The sequence below is a fragment of the Lutra lutra genome, chromosome 6 (genome assembly GCF_902655055.1).
Source record: "Lutra lutra chromosome 6, mLutLut1.2, whole genome shotgun sequence".
Taxonomy (NCBI): Eukaryota; Metazoa; Chordata; class Mammalia; order Carnivora; family Mustelidae; genus Lutra; species Lutra lutra.
In genome coordinates, this window is record NC_062283.1 from 49,647,766 (window position 1) to 49,673,526 (window position 25,761).

The 25,761-nt window shown below is 38.7% G+C and overlaps 1 protein-coding gene across 1 annotated transcript in view; it reads left to right on the forward strand.

Moving 5' to 3' along the window:
- The window catches only part of DST (dystonin), a 487,169-nt gene that overhangs the window by 326,231 nt on the left and 135,177 nt on the right, over positions 1-25,761 (forward strand). Inside the window, 12 exon segments of the mRNA XM_047733080.1 lie at positions 134-296; positions 993-1,076; positions 2,477-2,584; positions 3,219-3,317; positions 13,743-13,871; positions 16,072-16,160; positions 17,132-17,267; positions 18,363-23,816; positions 23,945-23,978; positions 23,981-24,093; positions 24,237-24,452; positions 24,638-24,787. Coding sequence (XP_047589036.1) covers positions 134-296; positions 993-1,076; positions 2,477-2,584; positions 3,219-3,317; positions 13,743-13,871; positions 16,072-16,160; positions 17,132-17,267; positions 18,363-23,816; positions 23,945-23,978; positions 23,981-24,093; positions 24,237-24,452; positions 24,638-24,787 — 6,775 coding nt within the window.

Genomic DNA, 25,761 nt, shown 5'->3' on the forward strand with positions numbered 1-25,761 from the left:
TCAGGGAGCTTAAGCCTAGAATTCTTTCACTTATCCCTGTTGTTACATTGAGTCCCTTGCAATACAGTCATCTTGTCTTTCCTCTTAATGGATACTGTTGGAAATTGTGGCTCTCTTGTTTTTATTCTCTAAGGTTACGGGACTTAGAAGGCATTGGCAAATCACTGAAGTACTACAGAGATACTTACCATCCTTTAGATGATTGGATTCAGCAAGTTGAAACTACCCAAAGGAAGATTCAGGAAAATCAGCCTGAAAATAGTAAAACTCTAGCCACACAGTTGAATCAACAGAAGGTAAGTAAAAACGGTTTCTTATATTCAGGTTTTGTCTGCATGTGGTCAGTCATCATCCTTATCTGCCTTCACCTCGTTAAAAGAAAAAGTCTGCAACTATTTAGAAGAAGGTAAAGAGTAAATCATAAATATTAAAATCCTGTAATTCAAATTCATCACATACTTCGATTTCTTGGAAGTCAGTTTTGAAAGTATAAGAAATAAGAAAATAGCATGTTGGGACAGTGTTCAAATTTCTAATGGTCATTTAATCATAGATATGGAAATCTTTTTAGTACTTTGCTGGCCACAATAGTTTTGCAGGATCTCAAATAAATAAAAACAGTAGTGGTAGAAAATTGGACAGCCACATTTGACAAAGAATTGAATTCTTTGAGATTTTTATTCCATCCTAACGAGACAGTAGTGTCTAGTTTTGCTTTGATCAGGAGTGGGTGGGGGCCAAGGCCTTCAAATCTACTTTTGGATAATTCCTGTGGAGTTTAGTAATTTCTGTGTTGGAAGCCACCTGAGGGTGGGTCACTTATGTGGCTTAATTCAGAAGTTTGTCATTTGCCTTATTACATATTAAGTGCAAAAGGCTAAGGAGCTTTACTGTTAAAGGGCGTGGCTATTTCTTAGTTCCTGAGTACCTTAAGTGACTAAAAAGCATAGAGTTCCTTTGTTCTTTTTCTTCCAAACTTTATGTGTTTGTAGATGCTGGTGTCCGAAATAGAAATGAAACAGAGCAAAATGGATGAGTGTCAAAAATATGCAGAACAGTATTCAACTACAGTGAAGGTAAGAAGATTCAGTTACTTCCATCAAATTTAATATTCAGATATGTGATTTGACAACATACTTAGAAAAAAGGAAGTTTCTGCAAGTCACTTGACTCTGTGAAACAGTGAAAACAGAGAATCTTCCTGAGAGCCCTGTGACACTTACCTCCTAATTCTCTGTGACATGTGAGTCACACGTCAGCCTCTGCTTCATTCATCTCTCTCCATCACAGACGTGCGCAGCCGCACACGCACACACGTCAGAAGAGATGCGTAGCTCTGAAATTGGTTTCTTACCACTTCGTGTGTGCTTGTGTATCTCTCTCTCTCTCCTTTAGCATCGCTAGAGTAGTCCCTGGAAGAACTTGACTTTCTTAGGAGACCGTTCACATGTCTAAAGCTGTTGGCCATTGGTTGGGCCTTAGCCATTCCGTTGTCTAGCCCGGCAAAAAGGAGGCTGAATATAACTAGCATATTGTAACTAAATGTTTCTGTGAGCTTCTAAAGAGACTTAGGAAACTTTTCTGACCACCCTAGATGTTTCTGATTTTTATTGCCACCTTGGAAACATCCCAGGATTAGATAGTTTTCTAAGAATGTAGTTTTGTAGTAATTTTTAAAAGTTACTTAGTGACAATGAATTTTGGAACACTGAAAAAAAAATTAAAAAAACACATAAAGAACAAACTGGTGGCTGCCAGAGGGGAGGTGGGGAGGGGATGGTGAAAAAGATAAAGGGGGGGCGCCTGGGTGGCTCTGTGGGTTAAGCCGCTGCCTTCGGCTCAGGTCATGATCCCAGGTCCTGGGTTCGAGCCCCACATCGAGCTTTCTGCTCAGCAGGGAGCCTGCTTCCTCCTCTCTCTCTGCCTGCCTCTCTGCTTACTTGTGATTTCTCTCTGTCAAATAAATAAATAAAATCTTTAAAAAAAAAAAAGATAAAGGGGATTAAGAGTACACTTATGATGAGTGCACTGAAAAATGTATCAAATTATTGAATCATTATGTTGTACACCTAAAACTAAAATAACACTGTATATTAATTATATTTCAATTTAAAAACACCAACTGGAAATTCTAGAACTGACAAAACACAATATCTGAAATTTGAAAAAAAATGAAGTGAAAAGAAAAGTTACTTAGTCAGTGACACTTGGGTGTCACGGCAAGGAGCATGGGGCTCCTTGCTCAGCGGGGAGCCTGCTTCTCTCTCTCTCTCTCTCTCTCTCTCTGCCTGGTGCCACCCTGCCTGCTTGTGCTTGCTCGCTCACTCTCTATCCAACAAATAAATAAATAAAATCTTTAAGGAAAAAAAAAGTTACTTAGTGAAATCAGGTTCAGTTTCTGTGCATCAAGCCACTGTAGAATGAAGCATTAATGCTTTGCTTTAATTAATTTAATTTCACCAACTCTGTTATACAGGACTATGAGTTACAAACAATGACCTACCGGGCCATGGTAGATTCACAGCAGAAATCTCCAGTGAAACGCCGAAGAATGCAGAGCTCAGCAGATCTCATTATTCAAGAGGTAGTTAAAGTGCAGGGGAGAAGAGAGGGGATATAGAAGAGAGGAACAATACCTAAAATATTATATTTATATATTTGTATTGTGGTAGAGTACACATAATAGGAAATGTACCATTTTAACCATGTTTAAGTGTGCAGTTCAGTGGCACTTGGTGACTTTACAGTGTTGTGCAAACCTGACTGCTGTCCATTTCCAGAACTTTCTTCCTTGTCCCAAAAAAGAAACCCTTACCTAAACAGTGCATTTTATTGAGGGTTGTAAAAAAATCCTTGGAAGAGCTTTATTCAAGATTAATTATTGAGGGACTGGGGGGCGAGCCTGGTGGTGGGTATTGTGGAGGGCACATGTTGCATGGAGCACTGGGTGTGGTGCATAAACAATGAATTTTGGAACACTGAAAAAAAAATTAAAAAAGATTAATTATTAACTGCAGAGAATAACAAATGTACTTTTTCAATTAAATTTAGAGGAGAATTGTTATTTAATATGGTTTGCACAGCAGTAAGTAAAAAGCCCATTCCTACCTTTTACCATCACAAAGGCTAGTTAATGTTACGATTATTAATCAACGTTCATTAAACTCATTTAGAGCCACTGGAGATTATGTTTTTATTGTTTATTTCATTATTTGCAGTTCATGGACCTAAGGACCCGATACACTGCTCTGGTCACCCTCATGACACAATATGTTAAATTTGCTGGTGATTCATTAAAGAGGCTGGAAGAGGAGGAGGTAACAGTTAACTATGAACCACTAACTTAAAGGAACTACAGTGTGTTTGGGAAAACAAAAAAAGTTTTCATGACAAATTTACATGGATGATAAGTTATTATTTAATTAGACAATTACAGTGAAAAAGAGTAGAGGCCTAGGATTGTTCCGTGTATTTTTGATTCTCTCCAGCAGAAGAACATTGTTTATTTTCACTCTAAGATGCAGATATTATTAAAGTTAATGTCTGAAATGGCTCTATTTAAATCATGAAATGTTGGCAGTTTGGCAGGATTTTTTTCAGTTTTCCTATATTTGAGAAATATACTTCTTTTGAGTAGTATAGTTACTACTATTAAGATGACTACAGAAATACTACTTAAACACATTGGTTTTATACATTTTAAAGTAATTTACATTTCCAAGGATTTAAAACATAAAAGCCATTAATTTAGAAGAGGCAGGGTTTTGTACAAAATGATAGTACTTTTAGAATTGTGGAGTTTTTTGTTTTGTTTTTATTGTTTCCCAAAAGGTATGCTGTATGGTAAAAGACTGTTTAAGTACCATTATAATTTGGAGGATTTCTGTGCTTTAAGTCTATATTTTAAAAATATGTTTAGAAATAGTTATTTATAAAAATATATTGTCATAAAAGGCTGTTGTATCTAATTTTGAAGAGGTCATACTGTGCTTTATTATCTTGAAATGTTTCTATTCCTAACCTCAGAACAGACAAAAATAGTAGACAGAATGCTAAAATAAGTAGATTGTGAGGCATTAGCCACTTTAAATTAGACTGTTCGTGAACTTCTGAAGATGATTATACTTAGAGTAACTTCATATAACGAGAGAACTAAAACAGTAGTGGTATCTAAAAGGTGTTAGCTTTCTTATTTTCTACCTGAGTCACTATTTTAGTCTGTTCAGAATTAATAGTTTCCTGCAATGAAATCACTAACCAAGCTAATTGCAAGTCTTTATAACAAGATTCCTTTGTGCTTAGAAAGGAGAACCAGAGTATCTGTGATCAAATAATTGCTATACATCTTCCACCTGTAAAAGAGCATCTGTAATTTTAAAAATATTTTTAGTTTCTGAGATATATGATTCCACTTAAAATGCTATATAGGTCTTTTAAATTCTGTATTTAAAAATATGCATTTTCAATTGTATATTTAGTTAAATATAAGCTAAGTCCTTTCCCTCTCTTATAGTGTATCTCTGGTTGCACATAAATGAGCCACTTCCCTTAGTTTATCTGATGAGGTAATATACTAAAATTGATGGAACCAAGAGCTTTTTTAAAAAGCCTGGTATATATAAAAATTATGCTTTTCATCCTTTGAAATATAAAAGATTTATACTGAATTGAAACTCAAAACAAGACCATGCAGAGACTATAACTTAAAATATATAAGAAAACATTACTGATTGGAAATTCACCACTAAAAGATCATATTAATGGAATGTCTCATATAAAGATACATAGCTCAGTTTTCAGACTCGAGAGTGGTATTCCTGAAACTGAGTTTGTGAAGACTTATATTGGAAATCTTGGTCTGAGAGCAGAATTTTTAATTATAAACATAAAATCAAAGAGGGATACAAATTAATTTGAGAAGAGGAAACAATTATAAAAATGGTAGTAGAGTATCTGTAATGGCTGTTAGATGGATAGATTTTCTAATCTGTGATGAGAGAAAAGTACATCAAAAATTAATTGATGAGATTAAAGGACAGGGTGTTTTTCTGGGGGAATAGTTAGAGAAAACTTGAGAAAGTTATTTTTATATGAGTAAATTTGAGATCTAAGAGAGAAAATCAGCAATAGGATTAAATTACTTCTAGTAATTTGTGTGGTATTTGCTAAAACATTCAGATTTACCTAGACAATGTGATTATTAACAATCACTAAAATGACTGTAATTAAGTACTGAGGGTTCAGTAACAAAAATTTTTTCCTGAGAGAATTTTCATTTTTCTAACCTCACAACATGAAAGAGAAAAAGAGGACTCAAAACCTTAGTGACAGCTAAGTTTTAAGGGAGTTTTGATAAGCAATTGAGAAAGACCCAATTAGAAGTTATTTAAAAAAAAAAACTGAAAATATAATGTTTAAGCAGGTAAAATGCTTCAGTGTCACCAGGAGTTCACCCTGATAACAAAATAAAATAGAGCACTAATTATTGCAGGTTGTGATGAAATTTGTTTTTATATGAACTCTTATTATGGGAAACCATATTTAGGTTAGCAAAGGAAACAACTGAAATTCATACTGAAATTATTGGGGATCAAAAAGTTAGAAGGAGCAAAGTAAGGTATATAGTCTGTAGTATAAATTAAGTTCTTGAAATTCACCAGAACCTCTCAATGAAAAAAAAAAAATCTGCTATCTAGAATAATTTCTCTACTCCTGTTTACATGGTTCTAATTATGATGATCTTGAGTTGGTGTTATGAAACTAATAATCTTACGGTATTAATAAAGAAATTATATTGGAATTCTGTACTAGCCCTGATCATGTAATCCTCTAGTCAATGCAGTGTGTAGTCCTCCCAGCTGAGATTGATTCTTCTATCAGTTGAAAAAAATTTTTTCTTATATTTTATTCTGTACATTGGAGTTGACTCCTTAAGTATATTTTTACAAAGATTCATGTTTAACAAATATCTTTATATTTATGGAGTATTTAAAGGTACTTGTCAAAGTGGATTTGTATGAGGCATATCATTAACAACAACAACAACAAGATCTTTGAGTATATGAAGCACATCTTTTCTAAAGTGCCCAGGGACTATAACTGCCTTTGCATTAGCAACTCTGATTATTATAATTGTTACAATATGGCAAGTATAAATAAATAAGGAATTCAACTTTAGAAATTACACTTTTTTTTTTTTTTAAAGATTTTATTTATTTATTTAACAGAGAGAAATCACAAGTAGGCAGAGAGGCAGGCAGAGAGAGAGGAGGAAGCAGGCTCCCTGCTGAGCAGAAAGCCCGATGTGGGGCTCGAACCCAGGACCTGGGATCATGACCTGAGCCGAAGGCAGCGGCTTAACCCACTGAGCCACCCAGGCGCCCCTAGAAATTACACATTTTTATATAATTTCCCTCCTTACCCATATGAGGTATTATTTCTTGATTTGACTCTTTAAAGTGGTACCAAAATTCTATATTTTGTTTCTTTAACTAAATGAAAGAGATGTATCATTTTATTTTTATATATTTTTTTAAAATATTTATTTTAGAGAGCGAGAGAGTGAGCATGAGTGGGAGGGATAGAGGGAGAGAGATTCCTCAAGCTGCCTTCCCACCGAGCACCTACCTGAAAGCAGGGCTGGATCTCACCACCCTGAGATCACGACCTGAGCTGAAACCAAGAGTAGAGTGCTCAAATGACTATGCCACTGAGGTGCGCCCCCCCTTTTCAAAGATTTATTTATTTATCTTAGATAAATATCTCTGTTGGGCTAAGTATTGAAAATTGAATTTGTAAGTGTCATTCGGTTCCTATATGTTTTTAGCTTGTAAGACTGAGTTGTGTGGGAAGGCAGGAAGGGAGCTGCTGTGAGTTTTATTCCCCATTGGTCCCTCACCCATTATGTGAGATTTCAAAACTATTTGACCTCTCTGTACCTCAGTTTCCTCATCCATAACAGGTTGGGGTCCTGCTGTATCTTTTGTAAGATCCCTTATTTCTTGCTGTCAAATTCTGAGCTAGCTAATTCTTAAAACAAAATTATTCCTGAGACACCAAAAAAAAAAAAAAAAAGATCATTTGGCTTAGCCAACATGACACAAAAGGGGTTTTTGTTTTGTTTTGTTTTGTTTTGTTCTGTTTGTCCTCTCCCACTGCTGAATTTCTGAAGCTTCATTTCTGAAGAAGGTGGTGGTGCTGGTGGCAGTGCTGGTGATGGGAGTGGTGATCGTATTTGTTCTGCTTTTGGTTTCCCTTGTTTTTATAAGCATTTTCATGAGCATTGTTTCAGGTTTTTAAAGATAAATTTGAACAGGACAGGTTTGATGCTTGTAAACATCTCTTGTAGATTAAAAGATGTAAGGAGACTTCTGAACATGGGGCATATTCAGATCTGCTTCAGCGTCAGAAGGCGACAATGATTGAGAATAGCAAACTGACGGGAAAAATAAGTGAGTTGGAGAAAATGGTGGCTGAACTAAAGAAACAAAAGTCTCGAGTAGAGGAGGAACTTCCAAAGGTCAAGCAGGCTGCAGAAAATGAATTGAGAAAGCAGCAGAGAAATGTAGAAGACATTGCTCTGCAGAAAATCCGGGCCGAGAGTGAAGCCAAGCAGTACCGCAGGGAGCTGGAGACCATCGTGAGGGAGAAGGAGGCTGCAGAGCAGGAGCTGGAGCGGGTGAGAAAGCTCACTTTGGAGGCCGAGGCCAAAAGAGCGGCGGTGGAAGAAAACCTTCTGAACTTCCAGAACCAGTTAGAGGAGAACACCTTTACAAGAAGAACCCTGGAAGATCATCTCAAAAGAAAAGATTCCAGTCTCAATGACTTGGAGCAACAAAAAAATAAGTTAATGGAAGAATTGAAGAGAAAGAGAGACAATGAGGAGGAACTCTTGAAGCTGATAAAGCAGATGGAAAAAGACCTAACGTTTCAAAAACAGATAGCAGAGGAGCAGTTAAAAGAAAAGCAGAAGATCGAATCGGAAGCAAGAAGAAAAATAAGTGAAATTCAGTATTCGTGTAGAGAAAGTGCGTTGCCACAGGCCATGTCATACAGAGGAGTCGCAGATCTTCAGAGAGAGCAGGACAGACAGAAAACAGAGGAACTCAAGCAGCAGGTCGATGAGCTAACAGTCGCCAATAGAAAGGCTGAAAAAGACATGAGAGACCTGAAGTATGAACTCAGTGCCCTTCAGCTTGAAAAAACTTCATCTGAGGAAAAGGCACGTTTGTTGAAAGAAAAATTGGATGAAACCAATAACACGCTGAAGTGCCTCAAGTTAGAGTTGGAAAGGAAGGATCAGGTAGAGGAAGGGTATTCCCAGCAGCTCAGAGAACTGGGTAGGCAGTTGAACCAAACCACAGACAAAGCTGAGGAAGTCATGCAAGAAGCTAATGACCTTCGGAAAATAAAGCACAATTATGAAGTGGAATTAGAATCTCTTCAACAGGAGAAAGGGAAACTGCAAAGAGAAGTAGACAGGATCACTAAAACCCATGCTATATCTGAGAGGAATATTCAGCATTTAAATTCACAAGTTAATTCTTTCCAGGCTGAGAAGGAATCCTCTAATGAAAGAATACGATTCTGCCAGAGAAAGTCAGATCATCTCAAAGAACAATTTGAGAAAAGCCATGCACAGCTGCTTCAAAATATTAAAGCTGAAAAAGAAAATAATGAAAAAATCCAGAAGCTTAATGAAGAATTGAAGAAAAGTAATGAGTGTGCAGAAATGCTAAAACAAAAAGTAGATGAGCTTACTAGGCAGAATAATGAAACCAAGTTAATGATGCAGAGAATTCAAACTGAATCAGCGAACGTAGTTTTGGAGAAACAAGCTATCCAGCAAAGATGCGAAACCCTGAAAATTCAAGCGGATGGTTTTAAAGATCAGCTACGCAACACCAACGAACACTTGCATAAACAGACAAAGACAGAACAGGATTTCCATAGAAAAATTAAATGCCTAGAGGAAGACCTGGCCAAAAGCCAAAATTTAGTCAGTGAGTTTAAGCAAAAGTGTGACCAGCAGAACATCATCATCCAGAACACTGAGAAGGAAGTTCGGAATCTGAGTGCGGAGCTCAGCGCCTCCAAAGAGGAAAAGCGACTAGGGGAGCAGAAGGTACAGCTACAGCAAGCTCAGGTGCAGGAGTTAAATAACAGGCTGAAAAAAGTGCAAGACGAACTGCACTTAAAGACGATAGAGGAGCAGATGACCCACAGAAAGATGGTTCTGTTTCAGGAGGAATCGGACAAGTTCAAGCGCTCGGCGGAGGAGTTTCGGAAAAAGATGGAAAAGTTAATGGACTCCAAAGTTATCACTGAAAACGATATTTCAGGCATTAAGCTTGACTTCGTGTCTCTTCAGCGAGAGAACTGCAGAGCTCAGGAGAACGCTAAGCTCTGTGAGACAAATATCAGAGACCTTGAAAGACAGCTTCAGCAGTATCGCGAGCAAATGCAACAAGGGCAGAATGTGGAAGCAAATCATTATCAGAAATGTCGGAAACTTGAAGATGAGCTGGTAGCCCAGAAACGTGAAGTCGAACGTCTGAAGCAAAAGATGGATCAACAGATAAAGGAACACGAACATCAATTAGTTTTGCTCCAGTGTGAAATCCAGAAAAGGAACCCAGCCAAAGACTGTCCCTTCAAACCAGATTTTGAGATGACAGTAAATGAGTGCCAGCACTCTACAGACGTGCCCTCTAGGACCACAGGGCAGCTTCACCCTGCGACCCGGTCTCCTCTGCTGAGACGGAATCAAGACCCACAGCAATCGGAAGAAAAATGGCAGCATCGGGGTGTTGAGCAAATACCAAAGGAAGTCCAGTTCTGGCCATCAGGGGGTCCACTTGAGAAAGAGAAAAGCCAGCAGTGTTACTCTGAGTATTTTTCTCAGACAAGCACCGAATTACAGATAACTTTTGATGAGACAAACCCTATTACAAAACTCTCAGAAATTGAGAAGATAAGAGATCAAGCTCTGTACAGTTCCAGACCACCGGTTAGGTATCAAGATGGCAAGTGTGAAATGGACCTGGCGAAACTTTTGGCCCCCTTGGAGGTATACTCTGGATTCTGAGACCTTATTGGCTACCTCATGCCAAGTTTCCTCTCTTATTTCCTTTCTCAGCTAGACTAAAACTTTTTTAACCATGTTTAAGAGATTGGCTCTTTGTAGTTCTGACAGAAAATTATGCTGTAGTTTCCTAGTGATTGGCTTGAATCTTTACTACAAATTCTCATTCTTTAGTTTTTAAATGGCTGAGATTAAATACATAGATGTAATGGTGTTACAGTTATATTTATGGTATTATGTTCTGAAGAATTTTTTTTTTTCAAAGCTAGAGAAGCTAAGCAGTTCACTTTAATTTCTAAAGTTTCTTTGGAGAAACTTCATCTCAAGTCTTTTTAAAATGTACCTTTAAAAAAAAAAAAGATTTTATTTTTAAATAATCCCTGTACCCAATGTGGGGCTTGAACTTACAACCCGGAGATTAATTTACACATGCCCTACCCACTGAGCCACCCATGCGCCCCTAAATGTACCATTTTAGTATCTTAATTGTCATCTAAAGTAGACTTCAGACTCTCAAAATACCATTACTTGTCTCTGACCCCTCTTTGGTTTGAAAATTTTCCTCTTTCTACTTAACTTTCATTATTGTAGGAATTACATTTGGATTAAGGATGGGTAAAGTGAGGTAATGTTTTTTAGATGATTTGTAATGTCTCATAAATTCCTGTTACAGATAGCTCAGAACAAGCAATATGATATGCACACAGAAGTCACCACATTAAAACAAGAGAAGAGCCCAGGCCCCAGTGCCGAGGAATGGATGCTTGGAGGGTGCAGAGCACCTGGTGGACTCCAGAGAGATTTGCTTAAGAAAGGCTCAGAACCAGAGACCTTCCAGAACGTGGATGGCGATCACACGTGTTCAGTTAGGGATGATGAATTTAAATTCCAGGGGCTCCGGCGCACTGTGACTGGTAGGCAGTTGGTTGAAGCCAAGCTTCTGGATGCAAAAACGGTTGAGCAGCTGCGACTTGGTCTCAAGACTGTTGACGAAGTTCAGAAAACGCTTAGCAAGTTTTTGACAAAAGCCACCTCCATCGCGGGGCTTTACCTAGAATCCACAAAAGAAAAGATTTCCTTTGCCTCAGCAGCCAAGAAAATCATAATAGACAAAATGATGGCTTTAGCATTTTTAGAAGCTCAGGCTGCAACAGGTTTTATAATTGACCCCAATTCAGGTCAGACATACTCTGTTGAAGATGCAATCCTGAATGGAGTTATTGACCCCGAATTCAAAATTAGGCTTCTTGAGGCAGAGAAGGCAGCCCTGGGATATTCATATTCTTCTAAGACGTTGTCAGTGTTCCAAGCTATGGAAAATAGAATGCTTGACAGACAAAGAGGTAAACACATGTTGGAAGCCCAGATTGCCAGTGGGGGAGTCATTGACCCTGTGAGGGGCATCCGCATTCCTCCAGAAGTTGCTGTGCAGCAAGGCTTGTTAAATAATGCCATCCTACAATTTTTACACGAGCCATCCAGCAACTCAAGAGTCTTTCCTAATCCCAACAACAAGCAAGCTCTCTATTACTCCGAATTACTGCAAATGTGTGTATTTGATGTAGATTGCCAGTGCTTTCTGTTTCCCTTTGGGGAGAGGAACATTTCCAATCTCAATGTAGGCAAAACCCATAGGATTTCTGTAGTAGATACTAAAACAGGAGCAGAACTGACTGCATATGAGGCTTTCCAGAGAAACCTAATTGAAAAAAGTACCTACCTAGAGCTTTCAGGGCAACAGTATCAGTGGAAGGAAGCCACGTTTTTTGAATCCTACGGGCATCCTTCTCATATGCTGACTGATACTAAAACGGGGTTACAGTTCAATATTAATGAAGCTGTAGAGCAGGGAACTGTGGACAAAACCTGGGTCAGAAAGTATCAGGAAGGACTCATCACACTTACAGAACTCGCTGATTCCTTGCTGAGCCGGCTGGTTCCCAAGAAGGATTTGCACAGTCCTATTGCCGGCTACTGGCTGACCACCAGTGGGGAAAGGATCTCTGTCCTAAAGGCCTCCCGCAGGAATTTGGTTGACCGGATCACTGCCCTCAGATGCCTTGAAGCCCAAGTCAGCACAGGGGGGATAATTGATCCTCTCACTGGCAAAAAATACCGGGTGGCAGAAGCTTTGCATAGAGGCCTCGTGGACGAGGGGTTTGCCCAGCAGCTGCGACAGTGTGAGGTAGTAATCACAGGGATTGGCCATCCTGTCACTAACAAAGTGATGTCAGTGGTGGAGGCTGTCAATGCAAATATCATAAGTAAGGAAATGGGGATCAGATGTTTGGAATTTCAGTACTTGACAGGGGGGTTGATGGAGCCACAGGTTCATTCCCGGTTGTCAATTGAAGAGGCTCTCCAAGTGGGCATCATAGATGTTTTCATTGCTACGAAACTCAAAGATCAGAAGTCGTATGTCAGAAATATAATATGCCCTCAAACGAAAAGAAAATTGACATACAAAGAAGCTTTAGAGAAAGCTGATTTTGATTTCCACACAGGTCTTAAACTCTTAGAGGTATCCGAACCTTTGATGACTGGGATTTCTAGCCTCTACTATTCTTCATAAAAGGACGTGTTTAAATAACTTTGCGCAGGGGTGATGCTCTCCCCTTCATGTGATCTGTCCAGAGCATGACAATATCAGTTAAATACACAGCCTAGCGATTATGTCACCTACTCAGAGCACTGTTAATTTCTTGAGGCCTGGAAATAGGTGACTGTTTAGGAGAGAGAATAATTTTTAAATTGAAAGTAACAAATTATTTACTGTTCTTCAAAATGGTTTCCTTTAGCTTTTAGGTTAGTGGTTTTGTTTTGGTTTTGTCTTGATCTTGCCTACACTAAAATAAAGGTATTTTACCTAGAATATGGAGTAAGCTTGATGAACTCCAGCAAGTTTATAGCATCCTTTCTTCAGAATTCTTCATTGCGGAATAGATCCAGCCAGACGTTAGGGCTCACATTTTTAAAATGATCCATTACATTTGCTGAAAGAGTACTTCAGAGGGCACCATGGAATCAAAGAGAAGGATGTAAATTTGTCCCCTTCGCCCACCTCATCTATGAAGCTACAGTGTTTTTCTCCTTGAAAAGGGAAGAAGTTTCCAGTTTTTCTTGCATTATAACCTTTACATAATAAATGTTTACCACAATCTCCCATTTCCTCATAGAGTCTATAATTAAAAGTAGCATTATTGTGTGTTAGAAGAAGGGGAGAGATATTTCTTCATTCTGTATATTTTTCATATGTGTGTACACATTCATGGTTCTTTCCGATTTCCATTTTGATACTTCTCTGTCTAGACCACTGTGATTGTAATGCTAATGCAAAGGCAGCAATTCCAAGAACTTCTAGTGCTTCATGAATAAAATTGAGGTTTTTTTATTTGTCTATATTGATAGACCAGCTGGGAGGTTAGACTGATCATTCTGGAGTGTCACAGCTTTCTTTGCTACCATAAACATTGTGGAAGTACATCTGCCATGTGATGTGATAAACATGGTTCAGTGAATGAATAAAATGCTCAGTATACTGTGTGTGATTAAAACATACTTTTACATTCTTATTTTCTGTGGAAAGGTCCATTTAACAGCTCAAGCATTTACCGGAATATATCTTTTTTTTTTTTTTTAAACCACTCACACTTGTCAGAGGTCATTGGAAGAAGAAAAGAAAGAACATGTTGAAAAAGCCAAAGAATTGCAGAAATGGGTATCAAATATCAGCAAGACATTGAAAGATGGTGAGAAGGGTGGAAAATCTACCTTCTCTAAACAAAAGGTATTCACTGAGGTTCTGGTTAAATAATAATAATAGTGGGTAGAATTTACTGAATTGACACAACCTAAAAAAATTGTAGGCAGTTATAATGAGGGTCAGAGAGGTTAAGTAACCTGTCCAAGGAATCACAGTTTGTAGCAGAAGGAAGTATCTCTGCTTCCGGAGCCTAAACTCTATTAGTCTTAACTGTTGCTGCTCCTAGTGGTTAGATCTGCTTCTTGATTATAGCGAAGAGAGTTGCTAAGGCACTGAGTCGTTCTGTTTTGTGCCCAGAGTAAACCCATGCACTCTTTATAGTAAAACTATGTGGTCTCATTCTTAAAAAGGTAAACAAAAATGTTCAAGAACAAAAGAAATACAAAACGGGGTTATTAACATTTTTGAGGATTTCATGTACTTTCCGGGGTCTTTGTCTTTTACAAAAAGTCAATCACTGGAAATTCTAGATTCTTTCCCTTACCTAAGTGAATTCTTTCACGCTGTGGGCTCTCTTCTGTTCCCCAGCTTTCTGGCCGCCATTGGGTAGCCAGCTTGTGAGATGTTTGTGCCCCGTGATGTCCATTGGACAGTACCGTGTGAAGGTCTTTGGGCGTTGTTGAGCTAAGGTCCAGTGTTGATGCTCACCAGTAACAGCACTGGAATTGAGGCTGTACTAAAAAACAATAAGTTTCCACTAAATTAAGCAATATTTTTCCTCAAATACTTTTCCTACACTTGCCCCCCTGCCTCTGCCCTGACTTTTGGAAATAATGGGGTCATCATTAGCTTCCTTTTCTCGCTCTGCATCAATGTTCACGTGTCATCAGTTGAAACAGACATTGTTGACATAATTAAATAGGGGGAAACTTCAATGTCTTGTCTAATTTGGGCTGTGATATCAGGCAGATGTAACTGATCTGGGCTCCCCATTGGAGAAGTTCATAGACCTGAGTGTATACTTGAATTAGTATTCAGTTGAAATAAAGCCATATTAGCTCATAGTCCTATATACTATATTTCCTATTAGTGTGGAAGAAATCAGAAGTTGGAAAGCAATTACATTTGGTGTTTTAAACTCCAAACCTTCAAAGTAACTTTGTGCCAGTATTTAGTTTAAAATACCCTATCCGTCTTACCCCCACCCCATCAGATAAGGCAAGAACTAAAATAGGGATACAAACTTTAGCAAGGATTTCTTGGGAGAACAAGTTTCTTTTGAGAGATCTAGATTACAAAGCTTGGTATTTTCTTATTCTGCAGTTTTATAAATTTCCCAAAACTTTACTAAATCCACTTTAAATCTAGGAGACCTAAAAGTAGACAGACACTTTTAAAATGCAGATCATCACCTAAATTATAAATCTCTAATAAATGCTTGATGGCCTTTCTATTAAGTGAAATTTAAGGTACTTTGATAGAATAATGTGTGTTAAAAATCAGTATGGCCTTATGATTACCTATAACCACGAAAAACAGACTTTAAGTTGACTCTGTTCTAAATGAAGTCCTTTGGGGGAAAATATACCTTTTCATTTGCCTATCACTTCCTCTCATTTCTGCTCCTCTAAAAGGGTGGCAGTCAGTTTCTGAAATAGAGTATTCAGAACTGATACGTTGAGACATTAGGAGAAAATGTTACAACTTCTTGCTTTTCCTCAGATCAATTTCATTCCCATGTCACCAATGAATTTTGCAAATTTTAGAAATGATTTAACCTTGGTCTGCAGATCTACAGATTCATGCTTTCACCATAATTTTTTCAAAAGGAGCAGGGCATGCAGGAGCTTGGGGGAGGCCAGATAACTCTTATGGAGCAGTGGCCCATGTTCATGGGTTTTTGAGTGCTGCACCACACAAGAATGACACTGGGCCAGTGAAGAACCTCTGGACATGCGGGGTAGTTAGGGCAGCCTTTATTCACAGTTGGGCTGTGACAAATGCAAGAACCACGTACTGCTGTATTACCACTTCCTAATGGAAATGGGGGGAATTATGGTTAGAGAGAGAGAGAGAGAGAGAGAGACTTCTCTTAATCTTTATTCTAGATAAACTCTTCTTATTTAGGCTTGTACACTGATAATAACTGATTGGTTATTAACTTGGGCCACCCAGAAGTAGACCCATCACTTGGATCTTAATTAAAACCTGATTAGTTTTTAATAATTACTATTTTCTAGTCTTTATGAGGGGAGAGTTTGAGTACGTTTTCTTAACCTTGCAGATTTCCAGTGAAGAAATATCAACCAAAAAGGAGCAATTATCTGAAGCACTTCAAACCATGCAGCTATTTTTGGCAAAACATGGAGACAAGTATGTTGGTTTTCATTAGCTCTTTTATTCAAAGTAGAGAAGTTGTCTTCATGTTAAGCAGAGCAAAAGCTGGTAAATTTTAATTGAGATTTTAAAAATCAAACTCAGAAATTTATTTAATATACAGTTATAAACTTAGCAATTTAATAGTTACTTTTAGTCACTTATAGTCTTTACCAAAATCCTAAAATGTACCTATTATACGCATATATTAGTGATAAAAAAAACAGGCTCCAAGAGGCTAAGAGTGGATAGCTAGTGAGTGGTAAAGATTCGAAGCCAAGTTTTAATTCTAAGTAGTACTTTCTATGACTCTCTATGACTTTAGTTTTTGGAAAATATGTATGAATATCTTCATTTTCTTTGCTGAGACTTACGATAACCTGGTTTCTCATATTTTGGTCTTACTTTTTCCAACAAGGTACTTCATGTATTTCAGCCAGTGCCTCAGGCAGGAAGAAATCTATCCTTTTCTTAAATCCTTTTTGGGGCTGTCCCCAAGATTATGCCACAATGACTTTGTATTGTACCTTAGAGAATCAGGTTAATTTCCTTGTTAATTTCGTCTTTATTCATGCTTCAGTTTGAACAAGTTTCATCTTGAGTCATGCTATCATTCTGTTCCCACTTCCATGTTGGACCTAACAATAGAATATTTCCTCCTGTTGGATAACAGTGTTGTTATTTTAGAAATGTGTGTGTATGCTGGAGAAGTGCTCATGTGTTAGTTTACGACCTTCTCTCCGTCTCTTTCTCAGGCGAGGGAAGGATTCCTGGATGTGTAAGGGCCATCCTTAAATTTTATACACATTCTGAGACTTGAGCAATCTGTAAATGAAGTTTTGTTTTACTTTATGATCATGTGCTTGTTTGGAAAAGGATTTTACTTTACAAAATCATTGAGCCTAATGTGTTGTCCGTATCACTTGGAAGACTTGCATTCCTCTTTTCATGTTTTCTGGTTACTTTAGAATGACAGATGAAGAAAGAAATGAATTGGAAAAACAAGTGAAATCTCTTCAAGAAAGTTATAATTCTTTCTTCAGTGAATCTCTGAAACAACTACAAGAATCACAAACCTTAGGAGATAAAAAGGTAGAGGAGAAGGTAATATAATTTATTTAAAACATGAAGCTGTTTCAAGAGTCTTAGTTTTATCGCATGGTTGTAGAAATGTATGTCAGTGATAAATGCCCTTGAATTTGTGTACCTGGAAAAAACATGGATGGAGTTTATCTAAGTATTTAGAGATTTCAGTGTTGTTTATTAAATGCAGTCTTACACTTGCTGTCATCAATTTCTGTGACATCTTAATCTCTGCCTTGCATGGTAAAAGAAAAGAATCATTCATTTTTCTAACTCTTCTCTTTAAAAGCCATTCTTCTACTGCTGTATTAGGTATTTTACTATATAAATATGATGTTATAAAATAGCCTCGACTCATCTTTAAAGATGACACTAGAGTGTTATGCACTAGTTTCATTTTCAGAGATAACCGTGAGATTTACTGGGGGAATGCTGGGCCATTTGTTATAGTGAGGATGCCCTAGCATCTTCTTAAAATGTAACAGGAATCACTTAAAATTTGGCCTGTCTTTAAACTTTTGAAACTCGACAATACATATTCACAATATTCAACATAATATTCGGTGTTGAAAAAGTTATCTTTGTATTCAATTCCCTTACTCCCTGGAATACTATACACAGTATTTGTCACATTTTGGGGGTATGTAACAATTTTTCTGGTTCATTGGTTTTTTGCTGTCTGCAAAGAAGTCTGTATGCTGTAAACATCAATAGCATGGGGTTTGGTACTCTCTTTCATGTCAGTCAACTAATCTCACCCAATTGCAGAGAGCATGATTTGCCTTCTTAGGTATGTGTTCTGTTTTTCTCACTATCATCATTTACTCTGTTGTGTCCTCACTAACCTTGTTAATGTACACAATATTAAGTTTTCAATTCACAGATGCATGTTGTTTTCAAAGCTTTTATCACATCCTGTGCTGTTGAATAGATCACTGACATAGATCACTTGTGCATTTGAGCTGCCTAACATTCACAGCATTGCTGCGCCTTGGTAAGTAGAGGATTTTTATGTTGAAGTGTATTTATTTCTTAAAAAATGCAAACTAAGTTTCATGAAATTCTGCCCACCCTTGCGTCACCGACTGACCTGAGAATTTTCTGTTCTCTTTTCAGCTGGATAAAGTGATTGGTGGCACCGTTGATCAGACAACTGGAGAAGTACTTTCCATCTTTCAGGCTGTTTTAAGAGGCCTTCTTGACTATGACACAGGAATCAGGTTGCTTGAGACACAGCTAATGATTTCTGGTCTCATTTCACCAGAATTAAGAAAATGTTTTGACCTCCAAGATGCTGCAAGTCATGGCCTTATTGATGAACAAGTTTTGTGCCAACTCAAAGAACTAAATCAAGCGAAGGAGATCATTTTTACTATGTCTTCTCCCACAATTCCAGTGCTGGAGGCTTTGGCTCAAGGCATGATATCAGAATCCATGGCCATCAGAGTTCTCGAGATACTGCTTTCCACAGGCTTTCTAGTCACTCCAGCCACAGGAGAACAGTTGACCCTGCAGAAGGCTTTCCAACAGAACCTGGTTTCCTCAGCACTATTTTCTAAAGTCCTGGAAAGGCAAAACACATGTAAAGATCTTATTGACCCCTGCACCGCTGAGAAGGTGTCTTTAGCAGATATTATACAAAGAAGTATTTTACAGGAAAACACTGGGTTGCGGCTTCTACCTGTGAGACCGCAAGAAGGAGGCAGAATAACATTAAAATGTGGAAGAAACATAAGCATTTTAAGGGCAGCTCATGAAGGTCTCATAGACCGTGAAACCATGTTTAGGTTATTAGGTGCACAGCTTCTTTCTGGGGGTCTCATCAGTTGCAGCTCTGGTCAGAGAATGACCGTTGAAGAAGCTGTGGCAGAAGGGGTGATTGACAGAGACATGGCTAACAGTATTCTCACATATCAGGTTCAAACAGGTGGAATCATCCACTCAGACCCTCCTAAACGTTTGACGGTGGACGAAGCGGTCCAGTGTGATCTAATTACTTCAAGCAGTGCTCTTTTGGTCCTAGAGGCTCAGCGAGGCTATGTTGGACTCATTTGGCCTCACTCTGGTGAAATATTTCCAACGTCGTCTTCCTTGCAGCAAGAATTGATTACAAATGAATTGGCCTACAAAATCCTGAATGGCAGGCAGAAGATAGCAGCTCTTTATATTCCAGAAACTTCTCAAGTCATTGGTTTGGATGTTGCTAAGCAGCTGGGAATTATAGATAATAACACAGCATCGATTTTGAAAAATATAATGCTGCCTGACAAAATGCCAGATTTGGGGGGTTTAGAAGCTTGTAAAAATGCCAGAAGATGGCTCTCTTTCTGTAAATTCCAACCATCCACAGTCCATGATTACAGGCAAGAAGAGGATGTTTTTGATGGAGAAGAGCCGGTGGCAACTCAGAGCTCAGAACAAACTAAAAAATTATTTCTGTCTTATTTGATGATAAATAGCTATATGGATGCAAACACAGGGCAGAGGCTCTTGCTGTATGATGGAGACTTGAATGAGGCTGTTGGGATGCTGCTGGAAGGCTGTAGTGCAGAATTTGAGGGCACACCCATCAAAGAATGTCTTGATACCTTAAGACTCCCTGGTGTTTTTCTGAATAATGCTCCAAGTGAAGAAAAGAATGACAGGATAGCTTCGCTGAATAGTTTTGGTACATGTCATTGTAGAGAACCTAAGCATAAAGAAATCCCTGAAGATAGAAAGCATGCCATAGATGAAGAGTTTAATGAAATGGGAAATAACATTACCAGTAGTGAATTCTGTGAGTCAGAAAACCTGGCAAATAGAATAGCAACTGATCATATAGTCAAGACTTCATCCAGTGTGTGTGTTTCCAATTCTGCATCCTATTCAACACAGCCTGAACTTGTAGCAGTTGGCATGCTTAGACAAGACTCTGAAGACATACTTAAAAACAGTGAAAATCAAGGTCAAGTTGGAACAAGTGAACATGTTGGTGAATATAGTCATTCTAAAAATATTCAAAACTTTGCAAGTGATTCGATAACAAATCCTATTATGAAATCAAAAACTAGTAGGATCTGTGACTTGAATGAAAAAGAGAATGAAGGTAATATAAGCAGGGATTTGACAATCTTTGACTATTCTCCCAGGCTGAGTGCCTTGCTAAGTCATGATAAATTGAGGAATGACCAGGAAAGCCTAAATGACATACCTACCCTAGAGAGCAATGGAAATAAATGTGAAGACTCCACATCGCCCCTCAGTGACCAAACCAAGCTGTCAGGTCAACAAATGGGAGAGACTTTTCAAGAGCAGTTTCTGGGAATTGCAGCGATCAATATCAGTTTACAGGGAGAACGCTCTCAACAGAAACCTGTGAATATAGGTGACAGTCCTCCTCAGGACCAGTCTCGCAATGATAAATGTATTTCAGAAACTTATGGCGAAGAGGAAAAATTGTGTGCTGCTTCTTCACAGAAACCTGAAGACAAGCCATCTGGGTCCAAAATGGAAGAGGACACCTGTGCCATGACCCCACAGGGCGCATCTCCTGTCTGCAGCCCACTGCTGCTTGAAGGAACCGTCGGTGCTGGCGACTATGAAACATCACTCCTGGATGATCAGCCAAGTGTGACAGAAACAGACACTGACAGTGAAGATGATTTTTATGATACTCCCTTGTTTGAAGATGACGACCATGATTCTCTGCTTCTGGAAGGGGACGATCATGATTGTTTACAGCCTGAGGACTATGCCACACTGCAAGAGGAAACTGATGGGGCTGCTCCCTCTGGGGATGGGTTTTATGATATTTCAAGAGAGAATGGAAGTTCTGTGATAGCCCAGGGGGCACTGGTCGACAGCCTAAGTGTGAGGGGAAGCCCAGAGTCTCCCCAGGGTGTTCTCATGGCTACCGAGAATGCTGGAGTCGATCTTGGTGAGAGAATCCATTCAGGTTCAGTTGGCTCACACGAGGGCAACAGACCATTGCTGGAAACTGTATCAGAAAGGGAAAGCTCAAACAGCCTTGAAGGTGATGAGTCTGACTCATCGACTGATTATGAAATTGGAGAAAGAAAAGAGAGCTTTAGTGCCTTGTTAAAATTTGATGACACTGGGTGTTGGAGAGGGAGAATAGAAGAACATATAACTGGACAAGAATTTACATCTGAGACTGAGCAGTTAGATTCTATGCAAAGTGAAGAAAGTTATGGGGATTATGTATATGACAGTGATGATGACGATGATGACGATGATGATGGCAATGATGAAGAAGGAGTAGAAGGTGACAGTGAGGAGCCCTGGTGCCAGGATAAGCCTGCAGATACAGATAGCCAGTTGCATGCCGCTGCAGTAGGTGAAAAGGAAAACACTCAGGACAGTCAGAATGTTAATGAAAGAATTCTCCTGGATAGAATGCACAACTGCAGTTCTTTAGAAAACCAGCAAGGTGTAAATGCTTTACAGCTAGAATCAACTAGTAAAAGGAGCTTGGTTATGGAAAGAAGCAACCTTCAAGAATATACAACTGAGGTTGTTGGAAAAAGCCCAGAAAATCTGTTGAATCATGAGCGGGCCCTTAAGGATATATTGTTGCCGATTACTAAAGACGCTGAATCAGAAGACATCTTTGGCTCGGTAGCTATTTTACATAATACTGATACCTGTTCAACTTCTGAAGTAGATAACGATCTAATGAACCTGAAGATTAAGTTGAACGAAGGGCCAGAATCTACTGACTCTGAGAATGTGACCCTTGCAGTCTGCTCATCTTTTGATGCTGTCATTTGTTCTGAGCCCAATTTAATAGGAAAGCCTGCTGAGGAAAGCCATTTGTCATCCATAGCCTCTGTAACTGCCAAGGAGCATCAAGGAAATGAAAGAGGTCTAACTGTAAAGGAAGGCAACCAAAGCAGTATACTAACAGAAGATGAAATATCAGTTCATAAAGTGTGCTCAGGGAAAGGAGAGGTGCGAGGAGAAGGTCTACAAGAAGATAATAGGTATCTTGGACTTTTGTCTAATGAAAGTACTATGGGGAGTCTTGCTTTAGGTAATGATCAGTGTCCATTTCCACAAATCACAGACAGTGAAGAACATAATCAGAAAGGAGGCCTGAAAAAAGTAACTGTAACTCTTAGAGATGAACCAGAGAACCTACAGACAGTGGTACGTGAAAGTCCTGTTCAGTTTGAGAATCTTGAAGAAATATTTGACTCCTCAGTTTCCAGAGTGATTGGTGCTGACATGACTTCAGACATTCTGTTGTCCGAAGGGGATACAAGTACTGAGAGAGATTCATTCACTGATGGGCCTGAGAAAGACTCTGACCTGTTCACTTATTTAAAAGATTGTGCAAAAGATGTAAAAGCAAAAGGTGTCTCGAAACCCAGTGAAGGTATCCCAAGCTGTGTTCTTATAGCTTCCCCTGCTGTGAAGGGGCACGTAGAGTTTGGAGTAAATGATGCAAAAGAGAAGATAGCTCTTATCCAGGAAATCTCACCTCTAAATGAGATGGCCCGACAGAGTGGTCCTTGTACTAAAGAAAGTGCCTCAGAAGGGGGAACAGGAATTGCTCAGTTCACACCAGAAAGGAAGGAAAGCACACTGTCAATCTTACCTCTTAGAAATGTGGAAGACCAGGGGGAAAATAACAATTTTGTGCCACCAGAACTCTGCACAAATGGAATAAGAAATGGTAACTCCAGGAGCCCTTTAAGCACAGCCTGCTCATTATCAGAAATTAACAGTAAGGTGGAAATAATTGAGCAACAGCAGCAAAAGCAACACGCCTTGTCTCTAGGACTCCAAGAAAAGGAGGTTCAGTTTCCTGAGTTATCTCAGGTATTTGTTGAGGATGTAAAGGATATCTTAAAAAGTATACTGGAAGAAGGCCCTATGAATCCTCAAGAGGTTGAAGAATCTTCAGTCTGTGCAGACGCCAAAACTTTACTTCAAAACTTAATTAAAAGAGTTAGCACATCACAGTTGGCAAATGAAGCATCTGGTGTGCCCAGTGACTTTGAAGTTGGTGTCTGTTCTGGGGTTTCCCCTGTGAATAACTCACCAGAGCTGAAAGCAGAGAGCAGCGATGATCTGTTCTATATTGCAAATCTGAAGTCTGAGCTTCTCCTTGATATACTTAAGCAAAATCAGCATAGGCAGAAAATTACTGGAGCATTTGAATTGATAAAAGAATTAACCCAGATGGAGTATGAGCTAGAGAAAAGAGGTATAACCTCTAAAGTAGCTCCATTGCAACTTGAAAATATTTTCTACAAGCTGCTGGCTGACACGTACTCAGAGAAGATAGAACAGGTCAGTGACTTGAATCAAAAATTACCCACTACTCCTGAGATGGTGGATGAAAAGTCACACATTCTTGATGATCTTAAAAGCAAAGAAGGAAACCACTGTTCCCTTAGTTCACAAAATATAAAAGATATTAGACTAGAAAGTTCGACTGTGTGTACATCAGCATTGCCAAGCGATGAGAAGCTGGGGGAGCTATGCAGTGATACCCCAGACCATTTGGAAAGTATTTCAGGGTCAAAAGGAATGACGTCTGGAGATAGCTCAATGGAACAAGTAAGTTGATTTTACATTTTTATATGGCAGTAGCTGCATGAAACATTTGGGAATAACCCCATATATTTTATTTGCTTTAAAAAACAATGTAAAGGCTATTGAATTAAAATGTCCAAATTTGTGTTTAGTTTTCCACTGAATTACAGCAGTGTTCACAGCACACATCAAAATGCATGAGTATTTGGCTTTACTTCAAGATATGAAGCCCCCTTTAGACAGCCAGGAGTCTCTGGATAATAATCTGGAAGCTTTGAGGAACCAACTTAAACAGTTAGAGGTAAGAACTATCCACTGCCTGTTACGAATGATTGTCAGCTGGTGTTAATTTGGAAAAATGAGCATTGGGCTTTACTCGTACATTTAGAATGGATTGTGATTGGTATTTTCACTGAATGGTTCTGGGATATCTGTTTTTCGCAGACATTTGAATTGGGATTGGCTCCAATTGCTGTTCTTTTAAGAAAAGACATGAAGTTGGCAGAAGAGTTTTTAGAGTCTCTTCCCAGTGACTTCCCCAGCGGACAGCTGGAGGAATTGAGGACTAGCCACCAAAATTTGCAGACTGCTTTCTCTTCCCTCAGCAGTGTGTCTTCAGAAAGAATGAAACACGTCATGCTTGCGATTGACTCCGAAATGGTAGGCATCGAAGCATTTCACGCCAAGTCAGAATTTGAGTTTTGAAGAAAATTTGATTATTTGAAAATTTAGTCATGAGATGAAGTCTTTTTTGTATTAATACTTCTAGGGCCTTGAAACAGAGCCAGTTTCTGTAGGAATTTGAAATTTGGTAATTGAAATGAACACATGATTTTATTTTCTAGTCTAAACTAGCAGTTTCCCATGAAGAATTTCTACAGAAACTGGAGTCTTTCTCACATTGGATATCCGAGAAGAGCAAGTCTATGAAGGATATTGAGACTGTGAATGTACAAGACGCTGAACATGTGAAGAGAAGTTTGGAATTTCTCAAGGCAAGTATCAAAATAAATGAGATAAAGTACATTTAAAAACCTCCAGGTTTAATATAACAACTATTTACAAGAACAATCATGACTGCTAAATCTGAAAGGATTATTTCTTTCCTTGTCTCTAAGAGATGTTTGTTCATAACTAACACAACCATAAAATAATCACAACTTATGGTTATCATTCTGATGTTTCCCAACTGCCTTATCAGTGTCTTTTTTTAAATTATTTATTTGACCGAGAGCACAAGTAGGCAGAGAGGCAGGCAGAGAGAGAGGAAGGGAAGCAGGCTCCCTGCTGAGCAGAGAGCCTGATGCGGGACTCGATCCCAGGACCCCGAGATCATGACCTGAGCCGAAGGCAGCGGCCTAACCCACTGAGCCACCCAGGCGCCTGCCTTATCAGTGTCTTACCACCACTGACATCTTAAGATTTATATTCATGTATTAGTCACATAAATATGTAATTGTTAAATTAGTCTTAAAAGCACATCATAGTTCTTAACTTGAATAGCATGCCTCATGAATGATGTTTAGGCTCCTGGCCTGAGTCAGAAAACTGAAATTGTAGTTCATTGAATTTATGTTTCAGATTCCCCATTGGCTTATTTATGTGAAACCACAATTACATGGATATTGTAAATATTAACAAGTAATATTTTAATGCTTATTTTCCCCTTTAACATGCCAAATCTATGTAAGTTTGGGTTTTTATCTTTTGTTAGAGTTACATTTTAAATGTGATATGGAGGCAAGATTAAAGTATTAAAATATTAAATATAAAAAGAATAAAATATTCTTAGAGGAGGGGCACCTGGGTGGCTCAGTCGGTTAAGTATCCGACTCTTGATTTCGGCTCAGGTCATGATCTCAGGGTTGTGAGATCGAGCCCCTCTTTGGGCCCTGCACTCAGCAGGGAGTCTGCTTGAGATGCTCTCCTTCTCCGTCTGTCCCTCCTCCTGCACACTCTCTCTAAAAAA